Source organism: Aquarana catesbeiana, linkage group LG05 (genome assembly GCF_042186555.1).
Source record: "Aquarana catesbeiana isolate 2022-GZ linkage group LG05, ASM4218655v1, whole genome shotgun sequence".
In the NCBI taxonomy this organism is placed as follows: domain Eukaryota; kingdom Metazoa; phylum Chordata; class Amphibia; order Anura; family Ranidae; genus Aquarana; species Aquarana catesbeiana.
The window spans coordinates 217,558,996-217,574,174 of NC_133328.1; the positions used below are offsets into that span (position 1 = coordinate 217,558,996).

General features: G+C 40.8%; 1 protein-coding gene across 3 annotated transcripts in view; it reads left to right on the plus strand.

Annotated features, from left to right (window-relative positions):
• HECW1 (HECT, C2 and WW domain containing E3 ubiquitin protein ligase 1) overlaps positions 1 to 15,179 on the plus strand; it is a 415,705-nt gene that overhangs the window by 264,257 nt on the left and 136,269 nt on the right. For all 3 annotated transcript variants that reach the window (XM_073630548.1, XM_073630547.1, XM_073630550.1), the window contains one exon: positions 7,657 to 7,751. In XM_073630548.1, coding sequence (XP_073486649.1) covers positions 7,657 to 7,751 — 95 coding nt within the window. The remainder of the gene's footprint in view (positions 1 to 7,656; positions 7,752 to 15,179) is intronic.

Consider the following 15,179-nt stretch of genomic DNA (forward strand, 5'->3'; position numbering starts at 1 on the left):
TTGGTTTCAGTGGTGTCAAGCGTGTGTGGCGGCAACCAGGTGAGGAGTACAAAGACAAGTGTGTCTTGCCTACAGTCAAGCATGGTGGTGGGAGTGTCATGGTCTGGGGCTGCATGAGTGCTGCCAGCACTGGGGAGCTACAGGTCATTGAGGGAACCATGAATGCCAACATGTACTGTGACACACTGAAGCAGAGCATGATCCCCTCCCTTCAGAGACTGAGCCACAGGGCAGTATTCCAACATGATAACGACCCCAAACACACCTCCAAGATGACCACTGCCTTGTTAAAGAAGCTGAGGGTAAAGGTGATGGACTGGCCAAGCATGTCTTCAGACCTACTGTTGGGCATCCTCAAATGAAAGGTGGAGGAGTGCAAGGTCTCTAACATCCACCAGCTCCGTGATGTCGTCATGCAGGAGTGGAAGAGGACTCCAGTGGCAACCTGTGAAGCTCTGGTGAACTCCATGCTCAAGAGGGTTAAGGCAGTGCTGGCCACACAAAATATTAAAAAAAACTTTGAGCCCAATTTGGACATTTTCACTTAGGGGTGTACTCACTTTTGTTGCCAGCAGTTTAGACGTTAATGGCTGTGTGTTGAGTTATTTTGAGGGGACAGCAAATTTACACTGTTATACAAGCTGTACACTCACTACTTTACATGGTAGCAAAGTGTCATTTCTTCAGTGTTGTCACATGAAAAGATATAAAATATTAACAAAAATATGAGGGGTGTACTCACTTTTGTGAGATACCATGTATATATATATATATATATATATATATATATATATATATATATATATATATATATATATATATATACATAGATAGATACAGTAGATAGATACAGTAAATAGATCTAACCACAAATCTAAGTTTACCCTTGCATTGAAGACCTGTATGCTATTGAAAGCAGAGATGGGCAGACTTAACAAGTGAGAAAGAAGGATTTAATAGGATTCTTGGTGGAAAGTAGCTAAACATAGAATGGAAAATAAAGACAAATATAGAATAGTAGATATAAACAACCAATTTAAAAGCAGATATTAAAATCCAGGAACTCAGGAGGCATGGCCATGTTATATTTATTTAAAGAAAGCATCCTGAAAAATATTTTTGAGAAGGAAAAACAAAGAAGGGAAGACCAAAAAAATAATGATGTAGATGAAGACCCTAGAGCACTGTAGGTCACAACATGGATTTGATGCAGTGGATAGAGCAGAATGTAATAAAGGTCGGCAGAAGGCCATGGTCCTTTAGTGCCGGAGAGCGGAAGAAAGATGTATTATAATCACATTTACAATCATGAAGGGAACCTGTGTGGCCTTTACTTTTTTTGCACTTTTTTTTGCTTTATTTTCAAATGGTCATCCTGCCGGAAACAAATTAATTGGATGTCAGCAATCACTAACTGTACTGTATCCATAGGTGTGCACCCCAAAGCTCAAACACACATGCATGTGTGTGTCTACATACTGTACAGTATATATGGTCCAGGCACATTGATCTCCCTGCAGGCACAGTGAAAGAGAAGTTCGTAAGCACCTCTCTTATGGCAGAGCCGCTAAGAGGGGAAACTGTTCCCATTCCCACTGCCAAAAAAAAGAGCAATAATGCTAATGGGCACTGATTAGGGTGTGCCCAGGCACACCTGGCACACCCTGTGCGCACGCCTATGACTGTATCCATGGAGAAGCAGCATTGTCACCCATTTCAGTGCAGCACACGCATTGCATTCATTAAAGCACCATACGATGGGTAAATCTGCAAGGGCACTCAATTGTAAATAAAATCCACAGAAGTAGGAATGAGTTTCAGGTCCAGGTTGGACGTTGGTTGGTTAACATGATGACCATTTTTGGTCAAAGACGTCAACTAGGATCAATGGCACTGTGTTTACATTACCACAGTGCCAGGGATCTGTCATTTAGAGATGGGTAAAAAGCAGTGGATGACAATTTTGTTATGACTGACAATGTAACTGACAATAGATTATATCTGGAGATTAAATAATATATATATTCTAATGTATTTAAACTTTTTCTAAGGTGTGTGTGTTTATTTACATTAATTGTTGGTTCTATACATTCCCCTTGGGGGGGGGGGGGGGGGCAGATACAAGGAGACCTTGTAAGGAGAGGGGTAGGCTTTGTGTGTGGTCAGCTAAGCTGCATGTTTAAAAAAAGGGTCTGGATGGAATGGTAAGTGTAATCTCAGACATCCACACTCTTTTTTTCTACTTTTTTTTTCTGTAAAACCAATGGAGCTCTACGGCATCCCCAAACAGTGTTCACATGAATTTGTGTGTTTTCAGAGTTGCACCATAAATGCATGAAAGACCCTCCTTTTTCCATTGGTTCATGTCCCGCATGGCAGTGCCCAGTTCCGCTTTCCCTTTTTCAATTAGGTAGACTTCAATGGGGTTCAGTGCTAAGTTCAAGAATTTCTGTCTCATTTAGCCGAACCCCTGCAAACTTCTTCCTTGACAGCACAAGACCAAAAGAGTGCTGGTGACTCTCTCTCACTCTGCTAATTATATGTATTTTCTGTGACCATTCAAACATTTGAACTTAAGGAAGGGCGGTGATGCCTGAAACGGTTTCAGTTCATTGTATTACATGAAGTTACTTTTGTTTTAAATAATCTTTGATTTTTTCCCCAATATACACTCACTGGCCACTTTATTAGGTACACCTTGCTAGTACCGGGTTGGACCCACCTTTGCCCTCCGAACTGTCTTAATTCTTTGTGGCATAGATTCAACAAGGTGTTGGAAACATTCCTCAGAGATTTTGGTCCATATTGACATGATAGCATCACGCAATTGCTGCAGATTTGTCGGCTGCACATGCATAAAGCGAATCTCCTGTTCTACCACATCCCAAAGGTGCTCTGTTGGATTGAGATCTGGTGACTGGGGAGGCCATTGCAGTACAGAGAACTCATAGTCCTGTTCAATACCAGGTTAAGATGATTTGAGTTTTGTGATCACTGTCAGTGTATTCTGCTCCCTGCGCACAGGGGAATCTGAGCTGGCACATATCATTGTATCCTAAATTGAATGTATTTGTGGGCTGACAAATAGGGAGAGGGCAGATAATGTGGGATATACCATATTAACTATTGGTGCCTGCATAGATTGTAAGGTGAAATGTGTGTGAGATGCGTGATTGTCTGGTCATGGTATACTGCAAGAAGATTGACTTGAAATCGAATCCTTTCCAGTTACACTTTACAATGTCCAGGCTATCAGATCAGTGGAAGCACTAACATTTCTCCATTGGATTATGTAAAATATAAATGATTTATAAATGCTAGCAGCCATTTTATAATAAGCACAATAGGCTATATTTTTGTAAAGGTAAGAGAGAAGCCAAACTTGAATTGCTATTTTTGGCATCTATATTTCTATTTCCTACCATATGTTTAGTTTTTAATAAAACATTCTTTAGAATTAATATTTTTGGATCTCTTTTCAATGACTTATCATAAGTAAAGAATGATGATAAATGTGTGAAAAACAAAAACACTGCTTACAAACATGTTTGCGTATTGTACCCTATCATAGTAATACTAATAGCGGCTTGAAAAATACTGTTCCATATTATATTTTGCGGGTGTGACACACTTAAACCACCATGCATTTCATCTACTGGTTTGTCTGGGGGGGGGGGGGGCACACTGGACGCCTTTGGCTACCATTCTGCTATTTGCTGGGTGTCTAGTGCGCCCCTTTAAGGAGGGGTGGGCTCCTTCCAGGCTCACCTGCCCTTAATCTATCCATTACTATATATGTGCTCCTATTATGGAGGCTCTCAAAATTTATAGCGTTAGGACTGCAGATAATACTAGGGTGCCTTGTCAGCGCCTCTGCAGCTTACGTGTGTATTTGCAAATGTGTGCAAACTAAACCGCTGTTTTTAACGTGAACTGTTAGACAGGACAATTCGGTTTGTTGCAGGCTGGCTGGTAAGTTGAGCTGGGAAACCTTCTTTGTTTTTGTTTTTTTGAAACATACTCAACCTATATTCTGCATAGAATAAATGGGAAAATAGCAGAGGGATTCTATCTAAACTGGCTGCAAATAAGTACTCTCCAAATCAACTTATTATTTATAAAGCCTTATGCCTTGTACACACGGTCGAATGTTCGATGGGAGCCTTTTGTCGGAAATTCTGACCGTGTGTAGGCTCCATCGGACAGTTTCCATCGGAATTTCTGTCGCACAAAATTTAAGAACTGGATCTCAAATTTTCCGACAACAAAATCCGTTGTCGGAAATTCCAATCGTGTGTACACAATTCCGATGCAAAAAGTGCCACGCATGCTCGGAATCAAACAGAAGCACTGGCTATTGAACTTCCTTTTTCTCAGCTCGTCGTACGTGTTGTACGTCACCATGTTCTTGATGTTCGGAAATTCCGACCAACTTTGTCCAATGGAATTATTCCGTGCCGTCAGACATTCCGATCGTGTGCGGGCTTCATCAGACTTTTTCTTTCTAAAATTCTGACAGACCTAGAAAAAGAACATGTTTCAAATCTTTCCAACAGAATCAGTTCCCGTCGGGAAAACCACTCGTCTGTATGCTATTCCGACGAACCAAAAATGACGCAAGGGCAGCTATTGGCTACTGGCTATTGAACTTCCTTTTTCTAGTCCCGTCGTACGTCATCACGTTCTAAATGATTGGACTTTGGTGTGATATTGTGTTGGCAAGTCCGTTTCAGCGGAACTCCGTCAGAACTCCATCGGAAAGACCGTCGGAGTCTATTCTGACAGAAAGTCTGATCATGTGTACGCAGCATAACAGCCTGGTACTGTATATATACCTGTACTACATTCCTAACCTTCCTATAAATCAAGTACCCTATACTCTCTGATACAAGTACCAAGTCCTACAAAAGTGTACCGATAGGCTCCCATGTACTCTCTCTAGGATATACAGTAGGTTGGGGATTGTTTCAATACATTTTTAATGGAATGGAATAAAAGTGATTTAGGCGCATCACCACCGCAAAATTATAATATTGTACTCTACCTGCAATAAACTAGGATTTTGTTAACAGAACATTCCACCATACAAGTCATAATAATTTCTCTATTATTTATCTATCTTATCAAAACCTTATTGAATCTCATTGAATTTGCACTTTTGCAATGACCCGATTGCAGTGGAGTACACTAATAGATCCACACTTTCCAGCAGTTTCCTTCAATGAGGATTCAAAGAGGCACATTATATCAGCATGATGTGCCAGCTGTCTTCCTCTTACAGGTGTTTACAGCAGCCATAAAGATATTAGATCAGTGCTATCTACTCTGGGTCTGTGCAGTCATGCAACCTAGCAAATAGGAGCCCTTAAGGCCCCTACTCAGCTGGATTTGTAGCACTTACCTACATAAAAGTCCATAGTGTAACCTATCACTGCAGTTCTGCTATACAAGGAATATATTAAACTAACGTTTACAATTTAAAAAATTAAAGTTAGACTATACCTCTGCTGTAACATTTTTTGAATCTGCATGCAGTTGGTTTTTATAAAAGTTTACCTTTTTTAGGCTTGGTCTTTTTTATAATAATTTGTGTTACTTTGTTAGAAAATACTGTTAAAATTAGATACATGGGACTATACAGGAAGTCCCTTAGTTACGAACACAATAGGGACTGCAGGTTTGTTCGTAAGTCGAAGTTGTTCGTAAGTCGCAACACTGTATTTGTAAGTGTAACTTCCAGTCGGAACCATTGGTGTGCGCAGGGGGTGTGCCAGGTGTGCCTGGGTACGCTCTAATCACTCTGTGCTTACTGCCCGGGCTTCCCCTCAAGATGCGCCCCCCCCCGGCAGTGCTACTGGCTTCCCTCCTTTCCTCTCCTCTCTCTCTGCCTGCTACGGGGGATGTTTCAGGATGGAGAGTGGGGAAAGGGGCTAATCAATATGTTATTACATGTAGTACTGCAGTATGAGATATGTCCGGATGTATCCAGGACCAGCGTGGAGCACAAGTGGCCGGCATTTGAGGCTGTTCGTAAGTAGGAGTCGTTCGTAACTCGGGTGTTCGTAACTCGGGGTCTGCCTGTATTGCAGTTAACGTCATGTCAGTATTTTAATCACACCTGAAGAATTAAAGTTGAATATGCTTAGATTCTGCCTTGGTTGCTCTTTTCCCTCCTCATGCTAATGACATTTTAAAATAAAAACCTTTTCATTTTTAATATATACATTATTTTATACCCAGTGATCTCATCACTGAGTCCTTGTGATTCTCTATGCAATGCAGGCAGATCATGGCTGGTGATAGGGTCTGGCAGGGTGCTGTACATAGCTTCCTAAAAACATCACTGCTCCCTGCCTCCCTATTCCTCTCAGTAGCCCTTAGCCCTAATGCAAGCAGTGGGCCATTTTTTGGCAGAATTTACACGAATATCAAAAAGCCTTGATGGGCAGATGTCTGGAGGAGAGGCCATTCCTAGGCAGGTTACATTTATATACAGACCATTCTAGGTAATGACCACTTGTGATGCTGTGCCTTCCTCATTGAAAGAACTGAAATTCAATTAATCCAATGGGTGATCCAGGGACAGTTTGGTGGTGGTGGTGGTGGGGGGGGGGGGCTGGCACTAAGGGGCAAGAAGATGGTGGACATCCTACTGCCAGAAAATGAGACAGGTTATATCTTACTCCCTGCAGTGTGTAGTGATATCAGAGTAAGCAGGTTCAGTATGGGAGAATAACCAGTACAACTGTGCAAGACTAACGATAAGGCTGGAGTTCAGCTTTAAAGCTCAATTTGAGGATAAGCAAATATTGCCTAAATAAAGTGGTATATGTATTCTTATTCTTCATGGTGTGCCTTTCAAATTTTTTCCACATCTGTGCAGAAATGCAACATAACATTTTACAGGAGCTTCCTTTAATCAAGACCAGTCATTGCCGCTCTCTCCTTATGCAGGGCGACTGGTCTTGAATCCGCCCCTTGCTATAGTTTTCTGCAGGAAGCCTATAGTGAGTAGACCTGTTGGGTCCTCCCTGAGCTCTGCTCCCTGCACAGGCAATGTGCAACACAATCATGATGTCACTGCAACCTAAATATGCCCAAAAGTGAATATTACACCATTCAATACTATCAACTGTAATGCCCCGTACACACGGTCGGATTTTCCAACGGAAAATGTGTGATAGGACCTTGTTGTCGGAAATTCCGACCGTGTGTAGGCTCCATCACACATTTTCCATCGGATTTTGCGACACACAAAGTTTGAGAGCAGGCTATAAAATTTTCCGTCAACAAAATCCGTTGTCGGAATTTCCAATTGTGTGTACAAAAATCCGACGCACAAAGTGCCACGCATGCTCAGAATAAATAAAGAGATGAAAGCTATTGGCTACTGCCCCGTTTACAGTCCCAACGTACATATTTTACGTCACCGCGTTCAGAATGATCAGATTTTCGGACAACTTTGTGTGTCTGTGTGTGTATGCAAGACAAGTTTGAGCCAACATCCATCGGAAAAAATCCTAGGATTTTGTTGTCAATGTCCGACCGTGTGTACGGGGCATAATAGTGTATTACTACTTTATGTTGCCATGTGATGTTATCCTATGTTATTAATCTTCCCTCATTCATAAATTGATATCCTGTTTTTTTTTTCAGCTGAAACTAAGATCTGCTTTAAGTACTATCATGGCGTGAGTGGAGCTCTGCGTGCTACAACTCCCAGTGTTACTGTGAAGAATCCCTCTGCCCCTGTGAGTAATTGATTTATGTCCTCTTCTTTATGCAGAAAGGTGTTTAGGAGATATGTCAAAAACGTCAGGTATATCCAATATTTTAGCTGAGCATTAATGTCTAGTAAGTAGTAGTTGCTTCACTATCAGTTTAACGGTATACTGTATGTATATGACATACTTAGACTATTTTGATTTTCCTGTGACAAAGATTGGCCTCAATGCAAAGAATGTACAGTACTTGTATGTTGTGCACTGCTGTGATTTGTGTCTTGAAGGTTATGATTCCTCTTTTAGTATGTTCAGTATTGTTCTAATAAATTAACTTTAAAGCTGAAAGATAAGCATGCAGAAAAAACACATTTTTGATTCCCACTAGACCAGGGGCAGATCGGGAGGGGGGCAACGGGGCAATTGCCCCGTTGCCCCCTCCGAGAATGCGGGTGAGAGCACAGGCAGCTCTGCATGCGGGCCGGGCTGCGCGGTCGGTGAGCGGGCAGGTGAGAGAGCGGGCGAGCAGCTGGGCGGCTCGGTGTGTGAGCGGGCTGCTGGCCAATCAGGGAGCCAGCGGGTGGGAGAGCAGAGAGAAGACATCATCTCTCACCGCCCGGCGCCCGCCCTGCATCCCTGCAGTTCCGCCCTCACTGTGCAGGCAGCCGTGGGCAGCAGAGAGATTACATCATCTCTCTGCTGCCTGACTGGTAATCTGCTGCCTGACTCTGAGACACAGCAAGAGACCACCTTAGCAGGAAAGTGACACAGCAAGTGACAATTGTAGCAGGCAAGTGACAATCCGCAACGCGTGGCAAGTGACAATCCGCAACGTGTGGCAGGTGACGTGGCAAGTGACAATCCGCAACATGTGTCAGGTGACAATCCGCAACGTGTGGCAAGTGACAATCCCCATCTGGGGGCAGGCGACGTTGCAAGTGACAATCCACAATGGGTGGCGAGTGACAATCCACAACATGTGGCAAGTGACAATCCGCAACTTGTGGCAAGTGACAATTCGCAACGTGTGGCAAGTGACAGTCCGCAACGTGTAGCAGGTGACAATTCGCAACGTGTGGCAAGTGATAATCTGCAACGTATGGCAGGTGACGTGGCAAGTGACAATTTGCAACGCGTGGCAGGTGACAATTCACAACGTGTGGGAAGTGATAATCCGCAACGTGTGGCAGGTGACGTGGCAAGTGACAATCTGCATCTGGTGACAGTCGACGCGGCAAGTGACAATCTGCAACGTGTGGCAGGTGATGTGACAATCAGCAACATGTGTCACGTGACAATCCGCAACGTGTGGCAGGTGACGTGGCAAGTGACAATCTGCATCTGGTGACAGGTGACGTGACAAGTGACAATCTGCATCTGGTGGCAGGCGACGTGGCAAGTGACACACTCAGGGCTCCCACTGATTCTGCATTATGGTGAGTTGAACTATTTCATTTTATATTACAATGTAATAAGAGAAATAATGCGCTTTAATCATCCTGACACCATAACAATCATGGTGCCATGCTGACTGAAGCGTCAACACCAAAGATTGCCCCGATAAATTGCCCCAAAAAAAACGTATTTTCTGGCAGTGCCCCTCCCGAGACTAGACCCTGGATCCTCCCCTGCACTAGACCTACTTTCAAGCAAATTGCGGCTTTTGTTAAAAAAAATGTTATTGAAAGACCCAATTTTCTATTTTAAACTGTAGTCATGTAACAGGCTGCATCCCCGTTCTTCTCTCTTTTGGAGTGTAGTGTGGGAGGGCACCCTGGACCCTGCACTGTCCATTGGTTGTGAAAATGCAACGGTACAGCAAGTCCTGCACTGTTACATCATGGTTCTCATTATGTCATAGTACAAAGGATGACAACAAGAGTTATAAGCTGCACAGAGAGCAGCTTGCACTGACCAGTCTCCATTACTGAAAGAGGTGCCCCTGATGCTAACACCAGACAGCAGATTCAAGTACCTAAATGAGAATTTTATTGAGTATATTAAACATAATTAAATATTGAGGTACCAGTGTAATATATTATAGTTACCATGCCCAAAGTTTAGCTTTAATGAACAATATTTAATACCCCTAAATAAATGATTTGTCATAACAGCATGACCTGCATGGACTCTTGGGACTGGAGCTCACTTGAGTCAATGAAGCCATATGTTTTTATTTATGATCATTTGACTTTGCTTTGCAAGCATAGCTGCTGTATATTAGTCTATATATTTAAAGATACATTTCCAGGCATCATATACAAGGTGGTATCAAAGAGTTTTGAGAATAGTTCTGTTTACAAGAAAGTACTTTATTTATTACTTTGTTATTTATTTATCTATGTTTACACACTATCACCTTCAAAATAGTCCCCTTGCACAGCAATACAGCGCTCACAGAATTCCTGCCACTTCTGGAATATGTCCTGGAAGTCTTCTTTTCGAAACGTGTCAAGCACCTTCTGCTATTCTGGATCTCTGCAGTGGTGTCAAAACAGCGACCTTTGAGCTGAACTCATTGCAACATCGCTCTAAACTTGCCAAATTATGTCAAATGTCTCTGGCAGATTTGCCCAGTTTCACGCAGGCACACTGGCTTATGAAGGTTGCTGCTCCCTGTGACTATGTGTGCAGCCTTGTGCTGCCATCTGTTGGCGTGTTACAAAACTAGTCTCGAAACTTTTTGTTACCACCTCATATTTTTACATAGTTGCATTGGTCCAGCTTGGACCAATGTAACTATATATATACCATATTTGGCCAATGCCCCTCGAAGCTGGAAATCATTGAAGTAAACACTGCTACTTCAGTGATCTTCACTTGTCTGATGCATTGTGAATACAGGAGGTCAGCCATTCAACACCGACACCATTCAGAGAATGCTTTGCAAAGTGATCTCTGATTCGACGAGGTGGAGAGCATCACTTCACCACCCTACCCCTTCTTCTGGCCCAATCAGTGAATGCTTTGTTATAGAAGCAAAGTAAGAAAAGATGAAAAAGAAATCTGTAAGACTAAATACTTGAGTGAAAGAATTGAACAAAGCTGCTGTAACAGGCAAAGAGTAGACACCAAGGAAACCATAAACACTGCAAAGCAAATGCCATGGGAAAAGTTTAGAGAATGTTTAGAAGACCTAAAAGCTAATTTAAGGTCCTTAAAATATGAGATGCGAAAAGAATGTCCATTAAAATGGGTGAAAAAAAAAGAGATGAAGACTTCTTACAAAGGCGTCGGACATTATAGAACAGTGCAAAGAGTATTTTTTAGAGTAGCTGCTAAGTGATCCACAAAGGAATGACACTGAAACAGACAGCAATGCAGCTGCACTGGAAGAAGACAAAATAAAACAATGGAAGAACAGAAGAATACTTCTACAAAAAGAAAAAAAAAAAAAACTTTAAAAGCAGAAAGAAGACTGAGTCTTAAAACCTAATTCTAGCTAAACGTTTCCTTTTAGTATTATGTTGTCCCCGATATTCTTTATTTTTTGTGTGATAGCATCAAAAAAGTTATTGAAGTTGCAAAATTGGCATTCAGCAATAAGCAAAACAGGTGGACACGTGAATGACACAGTTATCCAACTAGTTGGACAAATTCAGGCTTTCAAATCCATGTTTCTCTCTGCTACTGACCCTTATGATTCCTGTCAAGAACACTCTGCATAAATGGCATGACTTCATCTACTGCAACCCATACTTGGATCAGACCTTGTGTACACTACACCAAGGAGATTGCTGTCTCAGCTGGTGTTTCTGTAGGGCATTACTTGCTAAGTGAAGGTATCATATCACCATTGATCCACTGTGCAGATTTGTTACTCTGAAGGCCTGCTGACCACAGTTTACTTCATAGGAATGAAGTTAATTTACACTTCCCACAAATGGAATACATCATTTTTTTTCGTATTTGTTACTTAAAGATGCTTGCTAATCTAATTGAGATTTTCTGGATTTAGGGTTTGTAATTGTTAGAGCTGATTGTCTTTCAGGATTTATCAAAGGCTCAAAATGAAAATCTGCTGTTTTTGTCCTTTATAAGATAAGAGGGCATTTACAGAAGAGGACTACAAAAATATATTTAAACTTAGCATGCAAAGCACACTAATTTCCATATAAAATATTTAATTTAGTTAAAAGTTCTATGATTTATTTGACCTTGGGTAGGATGATCCAGCAAAACACAATGTTGCTGAAGCAGATCATGAAAACAAAATAAAGTAGAATATATGATTACACAAGTATGCCCTGCGTATAGTACATTTTTGCTTTTATTCATAAATGCTGGCTACTTAACATTAAAAATAATGAATGATGACAAAGAACACATTGGGGTTGATTTACTAAAGGGAAAAAGACTGTGCACTTTGCAAAGTGCAGTTGCCCTCTGCAAGAGCAGTTGCTCCAGAGCTTAGTAAATGAGCAGAAGCTCTGCTGACTTCCATCATCCAATCATGTGCAAGCAAAAATGCTGTTTTTTTAATTTTCCTTGCACAGGATTGGGTAATCTTTGCAAAGTCAAGCCTTACCTCATTTACTAAGCTCCGGAGCAATTGCACTTGTAGAGGGCAACTGCACTCTGCAAAGTGCACAGTCTATTTGCCTTTAGTAAATCAACCCCATTAAGTGTTTTTAGGTGGATTATTAGGTTTAACAACATATCACCAACTATAGATGTTTAAACTTATTACTCTTATTATAATAAAAAGGAACATATATCAAAAGTTTTTAAATGGAGTCATCAATTTCACAGCATATCACCAACTATAGTATATGTAGTATACAACCGCACACTTTAATATCCATTTGGCAGACTTTACAATTATCAGAGGGTCTGCCATATGCAAAGTCTTGCTAAGCATGTCTTTGTTTTGATTTTATAATCATTGACAAATTATTTCCTTTTTTTTTCTTTTCAGGATTTAATGTTCAATATAAACTATATCATTTTTTTGTTTCTAGTATATAATTCACAATAGCAATGCATTTAAATTCTTGCAAAATTATTCAATTTTAATAATTGTCTTTGACATCAATACAAATTTAAATAGAAAATCTGGGAAAGATGGAAACCCTAATCTCTTCCAAACCTTTTATAATCTTCCTAATACTTTGTAATCTCAGTAGCAGAATAGGCGATTCAATTTGGAACTTCATAGACATTTTAGGTCACATGGTTCTACTTCCAGAAGATATTTTAGCTGTAAGCATTGCTTAGTAAAGCTGGAAACATGCATTACAATCTGTAAACCTTCTCTGTACAATTTCCTGTCACATATAGACAAGAAATTGTCTATAGACACATATAGATAAACTAACAACCATTTAATGTGAAGGCATAAACAATACATTAAATTTATATTTAATCAGGTTGGCCATTGCATTACATATTTGTTGGTAAACTGACTTGGAGAAAAGATTTTAGAACCAGACTGTTATGTGTGTTGCCAGCTATGTACACATGTGTCTACACAGGCTTTTGATTGCATCAAAACAAATGTCTTCAGAGGAATTCAGAGGTGCTCTCTCACCAATGCCCACCACAGAGTGGGTCAGTGAATGCAGTCAAATGCAGATTTGAAGTCAATGAAGATAATGATGGTTTGCTTTCTATACCTGATCCTGTCCTTTGCCAGTTGAAAAATGGTGAATATTTGATTGATGCAGCCCCAATGTAGCCTAAATCCTCTTTTCTCTTCTTAGCTGATCTGTTCACAATGTTTCTGCAGTCTTGAATGTATGATGAACTTCATGACCACCCTGCTAGTGATTGAAAGAAGGTCGACCCTGTAGTCGTTTTTACATTCCAAGCTATTGCATTTCTTCTTGTGGATCCTTTGTACAGAGCATCGTGCAGATCTGAAATGAATTATCAAATTAATTTCCTATTCAAACTGGGATCCTCCAGGGTGATGTTACTTCAACCCAGCTTTTTAATATTGCGATTGATGCCATTAATAGGAAAGCATCTGTGGATAGATGTGGGGTACAGTATGATTTGAACAACTTTGTAAACAACTTGATCATTACAGATACCTGTGCCATATATACCCCCAATAATGTTAGAATCAAAATGAAAAAAAGGGGGGGGGGAGGAGGGGATGGGAGCTCAAGTATGCTGAAGATTAAATAACAAACTTAGAAATAAAAACCTGTAATAGCTCAACCAACCCTAAGGTAGTACATATCTATGGAACTTCACTCACCATACAAGCACGATTAGCAAAACTAATTTTTTGATGTCAAAGAAAAGGACATTAAGAACAACATAGCATTGAAGCGATAAAAACAATAACAAAAGGACCATCTCTGGATAGGTGTTGTAATTCCACCCAGGTTTCAAAGGTTGTTAATACTGTAATACAGCCGGGATTATATCCTCAGGTCCGTTGACCTATGAAGAGTCACACATCACCTTATTGAACATTAAACACTTACACCAACCCAATTGTATACCTCCTCTTGTCCACTGTTACCCAGCAAGGGTTCCCCCTTCCATCACAGTCATTTTCTACTTCAACATACAATCATCCACTTGTCCACAGCTTCCCAATGCAGATCGGGAGAACTATTGATATTCCTTTATAGTTCCAACCTTGTGGTTTGACTTCTTTCATCCTCCCCCTTTGATTACTAGGTCAACCTTGATTCAACACCAGGGTCACTTTTAATAATCCCAGAAGTATTACAGCATTAACAACATTTGAAACTTGGGTATTGGGAATTACAACACCTATCCAGAGATGGTCCTTTTGTTATTGTTTTTATAGCTCCAATGCTATGTATGCATGTTGTTTTTAATGTCCTTTTCTTAACTTTGACATCAATACATTTGTTTTGCTAATCATGCTTGTATGGTGATTGAAGTTTCATAGATATGTACTACCTTAGGGTTAGTTGAGCTATTACAGGTTTTCATTTCTGAGTTTGTTATCCAATCAGTAAAGCCAGACAACAGTAGTGACTTTGGTAGACAGTTAACATCCCCACCAAAACCAAAATTCAAAGGATTAAAAAAGAACAACAAATGTAAAAAAATGCAAAAGTAGCTGAATACAGTGTAGAAGAAGGTCAAGCGGGGGTCAAAAGTAAATTAGAACAAACAAAGAAGCAGGGGAGTACCTAGGGTATTTGGCACCCGGGGCGGATTCCTATATCTGGCACCCCCCCCAACAATATCGCAGCGCGCAAAGCTTGTTGCTCAAAAAGGTGCAGGAGCTAATTTTGAGTGACAGGGTCACGTGTTGTGATTTGCCGGGACTGCAACACGATTTATCGCACCGCTATTGGGGTGCCATTAAGAAGGTTAGGGTATTATAGTGGCTAGTTAGGGCTGTATAGGGTATTATAGTGGCAGGTCTGGGTAGTATAAGGTATTATAGTGGCAGGCTAGAGTTGTATAGGGTATTATGGTGACAGGCCTGGGTAGTAGTATAAGGTATTATGGTGGCAGGTTAGG